The sequence below is a fragment of the Gadus morhua genome, chromosome 15 (genome assembly GCF_902167405.1).
Source record: "Gadus morhua chromosome 15, gadMor3.0, whole genome shotgun sequence".
NCBI lineage: Eukaryota > Metazoa > Chordata > Actinopteri > Gadiformes > Gadidae > Gadus > Gadus morhua.
Genome location: NC_044062.1, coordinates 11,079,122 through 11,091,810, shown reverse-complemented (window position 1 = coordinate 11,091,810; position 12,689 = coordinate 11,079,122). Strand labels below are relative to the sequence as shown.

The 12,689-nt window shown below is 50.1% G+C and overlaps 1 protein-coding gene across 2 annotated transcripts in view; it reads left to right on the top strand.

The window, feature by feature from the left end:
- The window catches only part of tp53bp2a (tumor protein p53 binding protein, 2a), a 34,858-nt gene that overhangs the window by 18,546 nt on the left and 3,623 nt on the right, over nt 1-12,689 (top strand). The window contains exons 7-17 of one of the 2 annotated variants that reach the window (XM_030379174.1): nt 310-484; nt 902-1,083; nt 1,963-2,127; nt 2,620-2,658; nt 4,165-4,212; nt 4,861-5,044; nt 7,628-7,750; nt 7,937-8,058; nt 8,326-8,749; nt 9,968-10,797; nt 12,351-12,488. In XM_030379174.1, coding sequence (XP_030235034.1) covers nt 310-484; nt 902-1,083; nt 1,963-2,127; nt 2,620-2,658; nt 4,165-4,212; nt 4,861-5,044; nt 7,628-7,750; nt 7,937-8,058; nt 8,326-8,749; nt 9,968-10,797; nt 12,351-12,488 — 2,430 coding nt within the window. The remainder of the gene's footprint in view (nt 1-309; nt 485-901; nt 1,084-1,962; nt 2,128-2,619; nt 2,659-4,164; nt 4,213-4,860; nt 5,045-7,627; nt 7,751-7,936; nt 8,059-8,325; nt 8,750-9,967; nt 10,798-12,350; nt 12,489-12,689) is intronic. The other variant, XM_030379175.1, reaches the window with a different exon arrangement.

Sequence of the window (12,689 nt, the reverse complement as noted above, 5' to 3'; positions counted from 1 at the left end):
AACACTGCAATAACATTACATCGTTTTTAGATAATGGGTCAAAGTACCATCACGTTCGGTAAATCAATAAAGTTGAGGCCAGAGTTAAGACCGTACGCCTCTGCCTCTTCGATTTAGAACACCACTCCAATATTTATGATGATACCGTGGTTCAACATCAGCTTAGACGAAACGTGTTGTGGTTGGGTGTGGTTGAGGCGGCGCTTGAGCCGTACTTATGAGTCAAAGGTGGGGGAATCCCTTCGCCACACTAATCCATAGTGTAACCCGCTAAAGACCTCTCCTCCCCCCCCACCCCCCCACCACCAGGAGCAGCGGCTGCGCTACCTGAAGCAGCAGGAGCAGCGGCAGCAGCAGCAGGCCTCGGAGCAGGAGAAGCTCCAGCGGCTGCGGGACAACGTGGAGAACCAGGAGGGCCGCCTGAAGAAGGTGCGGGCCCTCAAGGGCCAGGTGGAGCAGAAGCGCCTCAGCAACGGCAAACTGGGTGAGCCATTCAGATTAACACTATGGTGGCTCTCCGACATCTGGCTTACGTTCCCTTTTCTAAATTGTATTTATTTAGTAAACATTTATTTTATTCAGGCCAAAAATAAAAAAAACACTTTGACAAATAAAACCGATCTGGTTATTTAGCCTGATCGAGTCTCAATCTGAAATGTTTTCAGAAACAGTATCAGTCATCAGTGAGCAGGTAGGGCTCATCTTGCTCATGCCTGCCCCCAGTTAGACACGCACATGGCGAGGTTTCATTCATTCCCTCATGCCCTTGCCTCCCTCACCTCTCCACCGTCTGCCCTCGACTCTGACTCCTACGGTTATTATATATACCTTCACGAGACAAACAAAGTAGTCCACTAGAGCTGACCCCTGGCTCACCTGCGTCCCCCCCCCCCCCCTGCAGTGGAGGAGATCGAGCAGATGAACAGCCTGTTCCAGCAGAAGCAGCGGGAGCTGGTGGTGGCCGTGTCCAAGGTGGACGAGCTCAGCCGGCAGCTGGACATGCTGAAGAACGGAAAGATGGACGCCTTCCACGACAACCAGAGCTCCGTTGCCGAGCTGGACCGCCTGTACAAGGAGCTGCAGGTGAGTGTGTGCGTGTGGGAGGGGAGGGTGTGTGTAAGTGTGTGTGCATGTTCTGGCATGAGGAATGAAAACAAAATAAGGAACTCGCTGGCAATCCGACAACATACCTAACAGCCATGTGTTGAGTTGAAACTCATCTAGGTTCTTTGCAAGGGAAAACACATTCTCTGCATGGTTATGTTTCAATATTTGTAACAAGCCAGAGCCTGATTTCCACCAACATTTGGTGATGCAGACCAGTGGTTGACATGAGCAGTGAACTGTGTGGAAATTGCCATGGGATCTCAAACTGTTATGTCATTATTATGAGATTGTTTCTTGTTCTTAATGGATTTGATCCAATGTCATATGACTTACTTTATTACCGGTAGTTGGATATCAACTTTTTACTGTACCAGATAGTACCTGTAGTTTTAATTGCAACAAAGAACATTGCATTTTTTTTATAGGCCTGCTAGTATGACGTTATGTGCAATGCGTCAATAGTATTTTAATTATTAGGGTATAATCATATAGTAACAAACAGGTGGTCACTGATGGTGAATACAAACAAAGACTAATAAAATGGATGGGACGGACATGACGTAATGTTTTTATGGTTGGCGTCCAATATAATAATATATTCCCTGGGTTTACCTTTTCTCCATTATACATTGACTTATTGCGCTACAAAGAAGAACAATTTAAGCTTTGGGCTTTAAATGTCATTTAGTAGCATTTTGGGGTTGGCAATAAAAAAAAAAAATAATAATTTGAGGTTGACATTAAGGTTCAAACCCGGTACTTCTCAGGATGGAACTCAAGCGCCAATACACCCTCCAGCCCCTAACCCATGTTCTAAATCCCTCCTGTTTCCCGTCCACTGTGTGTCTTGTGCAGCTGCGCAACAAACTGAACCAGGACCAGAACTCGAAGCTGCAGCAGCAGAGGGACAGCCTGAACAAGCGTAACCTGGAGGTGGCCGCCATGGACAAGAGGGTCAGCGAGCTCAGAGACCGCCTGTGGAAGAAGAAGGCGGCGCTGCAGCACAAGGAGAACCTTCCGGTGAGAAGATGTCTCACACGCATGCACGTACACACCCGCACGAGCGCAAACGCAAACACACAAACACTCGTCTTACAAAGATGTTAGTCACACGCCTCACGTAGAGCGTAAACACACACACAAAGGAGGAAGGAAACGCACACCTGTCTCACAGCGAACACGCACACCTGCCTCACAGAGAGCACACACACCTTGCTATCACACCACAGTGATCTCGGATGACACACACACACCAGTCTCACAGAGAACACACAAACCTGTCCCACAGAGACGTACACACCTTGCTACCACACCACATCCACCATCCACATTGAGACTCCCTCGATGTCTACCCAGGTAGTTTCTCCCTGCCGTTAAAACATACTCACATTGCCCTGGTGTTCTATGCTCCTGCTGGACCAGGCTCAATCAGAGCTCCCCCTAGTGGCGAGAGAAAGAATAAATACTGTTTGTCTCCTTCCCTCTCCCTTTGTCTTGTTTGACCCCCGGAAGCCCCAGCACCCCAGCCATTCAGAACAGACCTCTACCCACGTAAGAGACTCCTCAGACCCCGACAGCACTCTACTCTCTGTACCGGGGGGACCCCTCACGACTTTACCGACCAGAGATACACTCCCTTCTAACCCATCTATCCATTGTTTTCTTTATGTTTTTCCTCTCACCCCTTTTATCTTTGATTTCTCTACATCCTCACTTTGTTTGAAAAACAATTCTGGTGGAGGCCTAATGATTTTATTTATTTGTTTGACCATATGACAGAGGTGTTTTATCTTTTTTTTTCATGCCTGTTTCCCCTCAACTGCGAACAGCGAATAGTTGAGCAGTTAGAAATCAGGCGTGGAAAATAATGGGGAGGGAAGGAGGGAGGGAGGGAGAGAGATCCTATCACAGCTTGGCTCACTGTTGTTAATCCAACAGGAAACTGCTGAAATGATCTGCCTTACCCCTCGCACGCTCAACTTGTCACAGAAGGACAGACAGGGATAGTTTAGTAGTGGTAAGGGTGATTGACTCCCAGCCGAAAGGTTCCGGGTTCACAGCCCAATGTTCCCAGTGTCCTTGAACACCCAACCTGCTCGTTCATGGGACAAAAACAGATCACTGTCACTCGCTTTGGAACAATTTCAATTCTAGTGTCATTGCTAAACAGTAAAAGCGGAGGACGGCTAAAAACAAGTAAAGAGGCCACGACCAAGCCATCGTCGCTCCCGTTAGACGTCGGATCTGCCTGTTCTCTCTCTGAACTGCCCCTCCACCCAGCCTACACTAAGGTGGTCTGCCACAGCGCTGCACGGGGACTGCTAATTCAAAGTAAACAAACTTCTCTTTGAACCCGAGAGGGGATTAACCTCATCTTCGGCAAGTTGAATGGGAATGAGATGCATTACGTCATAACATGATAAAAAAAAGATTTTATCACAACGGGTTCTTCGTCTTGTTTCCTTCTCATGACTAACAGCACAATTTTAAGTATCTTTTTAATACCTTTTTTTATTTATTTTTTCACAGTACATAACAATTCCCAAATGAATCAGAAATGGGAAATGTGTCAATCATTTTTCTTTTAAGGCATACATAAAGTTTGACATTAAATGTGTGTGCATGAATATGTGTGTACTGTGCATGAATATGTTGGTGTATGGTGACGAAGCACTGAATAGGCCCTCAGTCGGGAGGTGATTTACCCACACCCTGCCCAGAATCACAATGAGTGGCTGTTTTTCACAAGCACACAAAGACACCCTCCACACACTCCATCCCGCCTTCTCCTGGCTTCTCCCGGACCCCACGCGGGCAGCCCCGGCCTGGCTGACATCATCCCCTCCACCCACCTCCTCCACCAACACCCCCCCTCGTCCAACCACACCAACCCAACAGAGGTTCTCTCTTCATGGGTGTCAGTGTGGTGTCCTCCCCTATCATCGTCTCAGTTCCCCCTCAACAGAGGGACAGACGGAGAGATGAGGAGCGTATTAGACCTGGACATGATGGCACTGTTGGGGTTCTTGAACTGCTTTGTGTTTTTGTTTTCTCAAGAATGGCTATCCCGTTAAAGAGAGGGCATCAAAGGACCCTCACCCCCAGGTAATTTAGTCAGCTCTTTCTCCTGCTCCTCCTGTTCTTGTTCTTCTCCTACTTTAAATATCTGCAGCATGACTCTGCAAAACCAGAGGGACGCGTTCGGCGTCCTACTCTTGGCGGGAAGAGTGCAAATCAAGTGGATCCTGTTTTTATAACGGGCCTGTGAGCTCCTCTTAATCCTGGCTGTGTAGGTTTTAGCAAAGCCACTTTTCAATACTCTGTAGGGAAATTAATATTGCACGATATTTGGGTTGTATGTTAAAAAAGAGGCGCCAAGCGACGGCCTTTGTTTTGTTTGCAATTTTAAATGTGGTTATTAAATTCCTGACGTCTAGGATTATTTTTTTGCTAGGCACAAAAAAAGAAGGAAATAAAATTTGGAATATACTTTTTGTTCCGTCTGACTTCCCTGAAAAGGGTTCACTGTGTAATGGTTGATCGGGTGTCCTAGCATTCAAGGAAATGTTTTTCCTTGAATAAAAAAAACCCTGTATTATTTTAAATGGAAAAGCCTCTATTTTCCATGTTGCCTGGCTCTTTCTAACCCTTGCTGCTTCTCTATTTCCCCTCTCCCAATCTTTTCTATCTCTGTCTCCCCCCTCTCCTTATCTCCCCCTCTCCCCATCGTCCTCTCCCCCTCCCTCCCTCCAGCTGCCCTCCGAGGGTCCCGGGGCGCAGCAGTCGGGCCCGTCCCGTGTGGCCGCGGTGGGCCCCTACATCCAGTCCTCCACGGTCCCCCGGGGGCCCGTCAGACACGAGCTCCTGGTGAAGCCCGCCCACCCGGACGGCACCGCCACGCTGCCGGCCCCAGACCCGCAGGGCAAGGCGGGCACCGGTAATTAGACACACACACACACACACACACACACACACACACACACACACACACACACACACACACACACACACACACACACACACACACACACACACACACACACACACACACACACACACACACACACACACACCATCTGTAACTTCTGGTCAGGTTGACTGAAGCCGAAGTCAAAATGGACGTGCTAGTCAGGTCCGTCTATAGGGATAGCCCCTTCATTTCAGTTTACGTTCTCAAAGGGAATTACAGCGCCACATAATGTACCACCCCCTATATAACCGTAAGCCCTTGGATTTAGATGGACGGCTTAAGAAGGAGCACAGAAGAGGGACCCCTCCTTCCAGGGAGGGTTAGGGATTCGATAAGTGCTGAATGAGCAGATATATATTGGTAGAGTAACACAAAGCAGAAGTTGGTAAGATTAAGAGCTACACCTTGTAGTACTCTGTGTACTAATTATTGAAATGAATGTATTCTTAATTTGTAATTTAAAATGGCCCCATGTGGGTATCCCCCTCTGGTCGTTAAATAAATGTTTAACCGGTGTAACCATGTTTTTTGCCTGGAATCGTAAGTGATTTTTCAGTTTGTTTGTTGGTCTTGAACAAAGTCTTGAAATGAATATGACCGGAGTGTGCTGTCCGTCATTAGGAGCAGAGGATTCTGGGATGCCATGTGGTTGTGATGTTACACTGAGTTCAGAAGGTAGTTGGTTATGTCCCCTTTCTGTCTTGGCTGCTGCTCTGTTGCAGTGAATACTGGCCCTGGAACATCTGTGATCACTGTTGCGATCTGTTCCATGTGCACTCTGGTTTGCAGTGTGTGTGTTGTTCTCTTCCACTCTCAGGATGCCCCCTCGATTTTGAAACAAATGGGTAGTATTTCTTTCTCTGCCTGTTGTTTCCCTATGCTGCCACAAGGTGGAGGTGGAATGCAGATTACTTGTAGCTGGTTGCACCAAAGAACATTTGAGAAGTGTTGTAGGATAGGTCAAGAAAAATGAAAAATTTCTGTTCTCTTCCGGCTGGCCTGGTATCTATTTTTACGGCTATAATTAATTGATATAGCAAAGTTGAAAAATTAAAATAAACAAAAGACCATGGACGACTCCCCTGTAAATGGGGGAGTGTATTGGTGTTTGGCTGCAGAGACATCTCTTATTCAGAGATGCCGGAGCACTTCCCCCGCAGCCCTCTTCCAAAATGCACCCCCACGCCCCTCCCGGTGGGTGCCGTGCCAACGGAGCACCGGCTTTATTAAAAATGAATGACACCCCACCAAAGTTATTCCTAACGAAAAACAACGGCTATGGGACCTCCCTACTCTGTCTTGTTCTCTTTATCTCTCGTCCTCTTCCTCTCTCTTTCCATCTCCTTTTTTGCAGTCTCTCTATCTCTGTTTGTATCTCTCAAACCTCTTCCTTCTCCCCCTTTTTTCTGTTATTCAGAAGAAGGGAGGGGGTTTCTTGGTCTGCTGTGGTGGTGCATGCTATCTCCCTTTGCAGGGTGAACTGTTACGCAGTTTGGGTGGGAGGGATGAAGACCGAGGATTGGTTGAGGACTTGGTGTGGTGTGGGCGGGGTTGGGGTGCGGGGGAAGGCAGTGTGGGCAGGCGGAGTCTCGCCACCGGTTCATTCCCATCCCCAGCACCTGTCCTACGGGGCGGGGGCCACTGGATCGAGCATCAGGACCCGAGTCGCTGGGTTCCACGTGTGGATCCTTAAGGGGGGGGGGGGGGGGAGGGTGGAGGGGGGGGGGAGGGAGCGAGATACACCCGCCACCACACCCAAGCTGCGTTATGCCTCGATCCGGCCTGCAACATGTCCCTAGAGAAGAGTGACGGGACTCGGCCGTTGGACTCGTATTTATCTTTTTACTGTTGTTTCTTGTCTCTTATTTGCGTGGTTGTCCCATCTAGAAGCCATGTTCTTGCTTAAGCCTCTGAAAGAACTCCGCGCCAAGAGAAAAGGTACTGCTGGACCTGTGTGATGCGTCCTCTTCTTCGTGTGGATTATTTCTTTTTTTGCGTGTGTGTGACTCTTTTAAAATAGTTTTTCTTTGTTTTTTCTTTGCGCCATTCGAACACCATTCGAAAGATAGGATGCAGGTTTTGACCCTTTATCGACGATTGTATCCTGTTCTTCTGTTTGATTTGCACTTGCTGTGCTGTGGTTTGTTTCCAGTTTGTTCCGCTCGGTTCTCAACGCACGTCCGTGTGTTTCTAATTGGGCCATCAGAAACAAATGGACGCTCCGGGGGAGTCTGACTGTCCCACACCGTCTTGTTTCCACTTTGATTTCCTTATTATTTTGTCGTGTGCGTGTGAGTCAGAAGACTGAGAGCATATTTGGAGAGAGCTCCCGACAGCTGTTAAGAACAATGAATGGCTATGACAGCAAAACAAATAGACGGGCCTTAAATACAGTCTCTGTCTATCTGATCCTGTGTGATGCCATGTAAGTGTCCCGGGGAAGACTGATCTAGGTCCCATGTCGGGTTTTACTTGCCGTTGTGTGACCTGATTTCCCTGATCCAGTCCTTTTTTAAACGCGCTTATGTCGTTCCCTCTCTGTCCCCCTAGGCCCGCAGTCTTCCAAGCTGGCTGAATGGGGCCCTTCGGGGCCCGAGTCAAACACCAACGGACACGGGCAGTCCGCCACGCTGCCACGGATGCCTTCTCACGCATCACCCATCGCAGAGCCAGGTAACACATGCACACACATACACACACACACACACACACACACACACACACACACACACACACACACACACACACACACACACACACACACACACACACACACACACACACACGCACACACACTCGCTTTCACTTCATGGTTTATAAATGTGACCTTGATGGCTCATGTGTGTGTTTGTGTCCCAGATGATCCAGAGCAGAAGAGGGACAGGAAGGTGCGTCCCTTCTCAATGTTTGAGGCCACGGAACAGCCCTCAACCGGCCTGCGCAAGAACCAGAGTAGTGACGACCTGGTCCGAGACGCCCAGGTGAGAGGAACTACTGCTGTCTTAATGTGATCTTCTTTTCATTGAAAGTTATTGTCTTCATTTATTTAGTTTTAGAAAACTGTAGTTGGTGACTTCTGCGATATCTTTGGACCCTAGGAAGTCCAGCTGACCACAGAACTTCCCCCTTCTCTGCTAATAAACCAATAATCTCGTTTATGATCTTAAATCTGTCCCCGTCATCCGAAAGTGTACGAGTCCCACCATCACAGCTCTCCCTGTCCGTCTGGTGCTTCCCCCCTCCCCCAGGCCGCCAAACACCCGGTCAAGGTGCCCCCGCCCGTGCCCATCAAACCCAAGGGCCCGAACGGAGCCCCGTACGGCAAGCCGGGCCTCAACACGGGCACCTTCCCCAAGGCCAAGCCCTCCTCGTCCGGCCAGCAGCAGCAGCAGCAGCAGCAGCAGCAGCAGCCCCAGGCCCCTGCCCCGGGACGGCTCCCCCTCCCCGTCAACCAGAGTCAGACGCTGCCGCTGCCCTCCAAGCAGGACGCGCCGCCGGCCGCCACCGTGAGGCCCTTCACCCCCGAGCTGCCCAACTCCAAGCCCCAGACCCAGACCGCCAGCTCCATCTACTCCATGTACACCCAGCAGCCCGGCTCGGCCAAGCCCTTCCAGCCCAGCGTGCAGGGGGCCCTCACCAGGGCGCAGTCCCGGGGCAACGGCTTCGTCAGCGGTGAGACCCGTCCTGGTTCTCTGTGTCCTCCGGGGGTTAGTGGTAGCGCTCAGGAGGTCGAACCGTCACCAAACCGTTCCGATCCACAATTAATGAAATGCAAATGATTCAAATTACTATCATGTATACATTTTCCATGATGGTGAAAAAAAACGTTTGGAAATGGGATATCCTCTTTTAAATGAATTGTTATTTATCCTGTTGGATACATCTTCAAACATGTCGCTAAAGACACGGACTGCGGAAAAAGCTTTTTCAATAGATGCATCACCATGTCATCTATAGCGTCTACAAGGTATACGATGCAGGCTGCTAGCCATCAAATAAACCCCCTTTTCAGACGTTTCACAGATATGTAATATTAATGATTTTAATGACCCCCCCCTTGTTTCAGTATGAGGGGTGGGGTGGGCTAACATCACGGAGATGCACTCTGCTCATTTGCATATGCCGTTCTGATCTTTCCCTCCGAAGAGGAACGTTGCATTACACCGCCCTGTTGAACGTACGCGTACACGGGAAAACAATTACCCACGCGCCACTGGGCAGAGGAGCAGCGACAGGGTGGCCAGGCCAGCTGGCCCCTTCCACACACACACACACACACACACACACACACACACACACACACACACACACACACACACACACACACACACACACACACACACACACACACACACACACACACACACACACACACACACACACACACACACACACAGAGATGGCCCCCCATTCATGCTGCTTGCCGGAAGCAAATATGGAAATGATATGAGGGCATATTGTTTTGTCAACGGCGCCCGGTTCTATTCATAGAACCATTTCTTACAGTGAATTAGATTCATGGGAACGTGTGTTGCATAATTTGTGTAGGTAATGCACAAAATGCCTGTGGTTGTGTTGTAATGCGCTGGCCTGTTTGTCTGGTTTTGTTTATCTTCATTTCATCTGACTAACTTTGAACTGCTTAACAACCTTTGCATAAACATAGTGAAAGTATGTAGACAATTAAATTGGATTTACATTTTTGACGTCCAATCGATAAGTGTTAATTTAGTGCTCTGATGTGAAGCCAATTCATATTGTGTTGTTTATTGAGCTGGATGGATGTTACCACGTCATTGTGCTTCACCATAAGAGCGCTAAACCTAATGGTGTGTGTACCATTAATAACATGATGTGTGTGTGTGTGTGTGTGCGTGTGCGTGTGCGCAGTGTACGGCAAACCAGTGATTGCGGGTCCCCAGTACCCAGAGAACCCGTACATGGACCAACGCTCTTTCGACCAAGAGGTGGACCACAACGGAGCCGGCCCGGCCTCCCAGGGCCCCCCGGGCCCCAGCGTGGGGGGGGCGCCGCCCGAGACGGAGCGCACGCCGCGGCCCCTGAGCCCCACCAAGCTGCTGCCGTTCATCTCCAACCCCTACCGCCACCAGAGCGACGGCGACCTGGAGGCCCTGCGCAAGAAGCTGTACAACGCCCCGCGGCCCCTGAAGAAGAGGAGCTCCATCACGGAGCCCGAGGGCCCCGCGGGGCCCAACATCCAGAAGCTGCTCTACCAGAAGGCCACGCTGGCCGCCTTGGAGACCATCATCAACACGCCCAGCGGGGAGCCCGAGAGGGCCCCCCAGGGCGGTGGTGGGGGGTCGCAGGGGCCGTACAGCCACCCGGAGCGGGGCATCCCCCGCCAGGACGAGGAACGGACTCCGGCGCAGCGCGGGGCCCAGCCCCTCCGTCCGCCCCGGCCCCGCGCCCCCGGCGGAACACACCAGACCGCCCGCCCGGGGGACTTCACCCCCCCCCCCCCCCCGGCCCACCCGGCGCCGAGGATCGACGAGTCGCTGTTCCCGCCGCCGCCGCCGGCGCTCCTGGAGGATCAGACGGCCGCCAGCCCGCCTCCTCCCCCCCCGCCGGAGGGCTTCCCGGAGGAGTTCCCTCCGTACCCGCCGCCCCCCTACCCCAGCGGCGCGGAGGAGCAGGGTCTGACGGAGGACTCCTTCAACATGAGGGCCCCGGAGGTCACCGGACAGGTTCAGCTGCCGCCGGTACGTACCTTCTAGAGCGCTAGTACTAGGCCGTAGCATGTAGCGCTGTTGAGTTGCTGGGTCGTTAGGACGTAGCATGTAGCGCTGTTGAGGTCTTTGTTTGTTAGGAGGACCTAGCATGTAGCACTGTTGAGGTCTTTCTTTGTTAGGAGGACCTAGCATGTAGCTCTGTTGAGGTGTTTGTTTGTTTGTTAGGAGGACCTAGCATGTAGCACTGTTGAGGTGTTTGTTTGTTTGTTAGGAGGACCTAGCATGTAGCACTGTTGAGGTGTTTGCTCATAAGGACCTAGCATGTAGCACTGTTGAGGTGTTTGCTCATGAGGACGTAGCATGTAGCACTGTTGAGGTGCTTGGTCGTTAGGACGTAGCATGTAGCGCTGTTGAGGTCTTTGTTTGTTAGGAGGACCTAGCATGTAGCGCTGTTGAGCTGTTTGTTTGTTAGGAGGACCTAGCATGTAGCTCTGTTGAGGTGTTTGTTTGTTTGTTTGTTAGGAGGACCTAGCATGTAGCACTGTTGAGGTGTTTGTTTGTTTGTTTGTTAGGAGGACCTAGCATGTAGCACTGTTGAGGTGTTTGTTTGTTTGTTAGGAGGACCTAGCATGTAGCACTGTTGAGGTGTTTGTTTGTTTGTTAGGAGGACCTAGCATGTAGCACTGTTGAGGTCTTTGTTTGTTAGGAGGACCTAGCATGTTGCACTGTTGAGGTGTTTGCTCATTAGGACGTAGCTTGTAGCACTGTTGAGGTGCTTGGTCGTTAGGAGCTAGCATGTAGCACTGTTGAGGTGTTTGCTCATGAGGACGTAGCATGTAGCACTGATGAGGTGTTTGCTCATGAGGACGTAGCATGTAGCACTGTTGAGGTGCTTGGTCTGTTTTTTGTTGGTCTTGGGTTATTTTCAAACCCAGCTTCCAGGAATTACAGGCTGGGTCAATAGTAGTCTGTTCTGAAGTTATATAACAAAACTAATCCCTGTCAAAACTCTTTCCCCTCATAGTAATCTATTAAGTGGGAAAGGGTTGGTCATGGAAAGTTTTTTATTCAGCTTAAAATAATCGGATCCATAGCTTGAACTCAGTTTCTGTATCCTCTGTTGGATATAAGAGGTTTCAGTGTAGCGGTGCAGGTCGCAGAGGTTTTTGACCCAATTATTCCTCAAAGGGCCCTGACACTTAAACCACTCCACATGTTCCAGACAAAATAAAGTAAAGAATGCACCTTTTTTTTATTGCTCACTTGACTAATCATCTTGCATAACCATTGGTGTTTTAGTCAAGCAAATAGTGGGCTGTGTTAGGTTGGATTAGAGATGTAGTAAGAACTGTAGGAACTGGTTGTTTTTGTCAAAAGACAGGGAAAGCTCAGAGTTAGTCTGGAGCTCAGAAGACAATTAAGCCTAGCAGTGTGTATAATTCAAGACGAAATGTGTCCGATCCTCCGCAAGAGACGGCACCTCCACATCCACGCCTATCATATCTACTCCTCATCTCCAGACCGTAGTGGTGGAAGCGAGAGGAACCTTTTCTCACCTCGTGTGTTTTTTTGTTCCCTTCCAGGGCAAGCGCACCAATCTGCGCAAGGACGGCTCGGAGCGCATCGACCACAGCATGAGGGTGAAGTTCAACCCCCTGGCCCTGCTGCTGGACTCCTCCCTGGAGGGGGAGTACGACCTGGTGCAGCGGATCATCTACGAGGTGAGACACCCATCTATAACCATGGGGGGGGGGGGCTGAATTAAGTAGGATTTTCTCTTATTTAGAAGGCCTTCTCCAAAGAGACTTGAAGGGAATACCGATTAATGTAATTCAGGAGCAGGTAGGGGTTTGGAGCCTTGCTGGAGGATGCCTACAGATAGATGGGACTCAAACCCAGAACCACCTTTTCGGCTCCGTAGC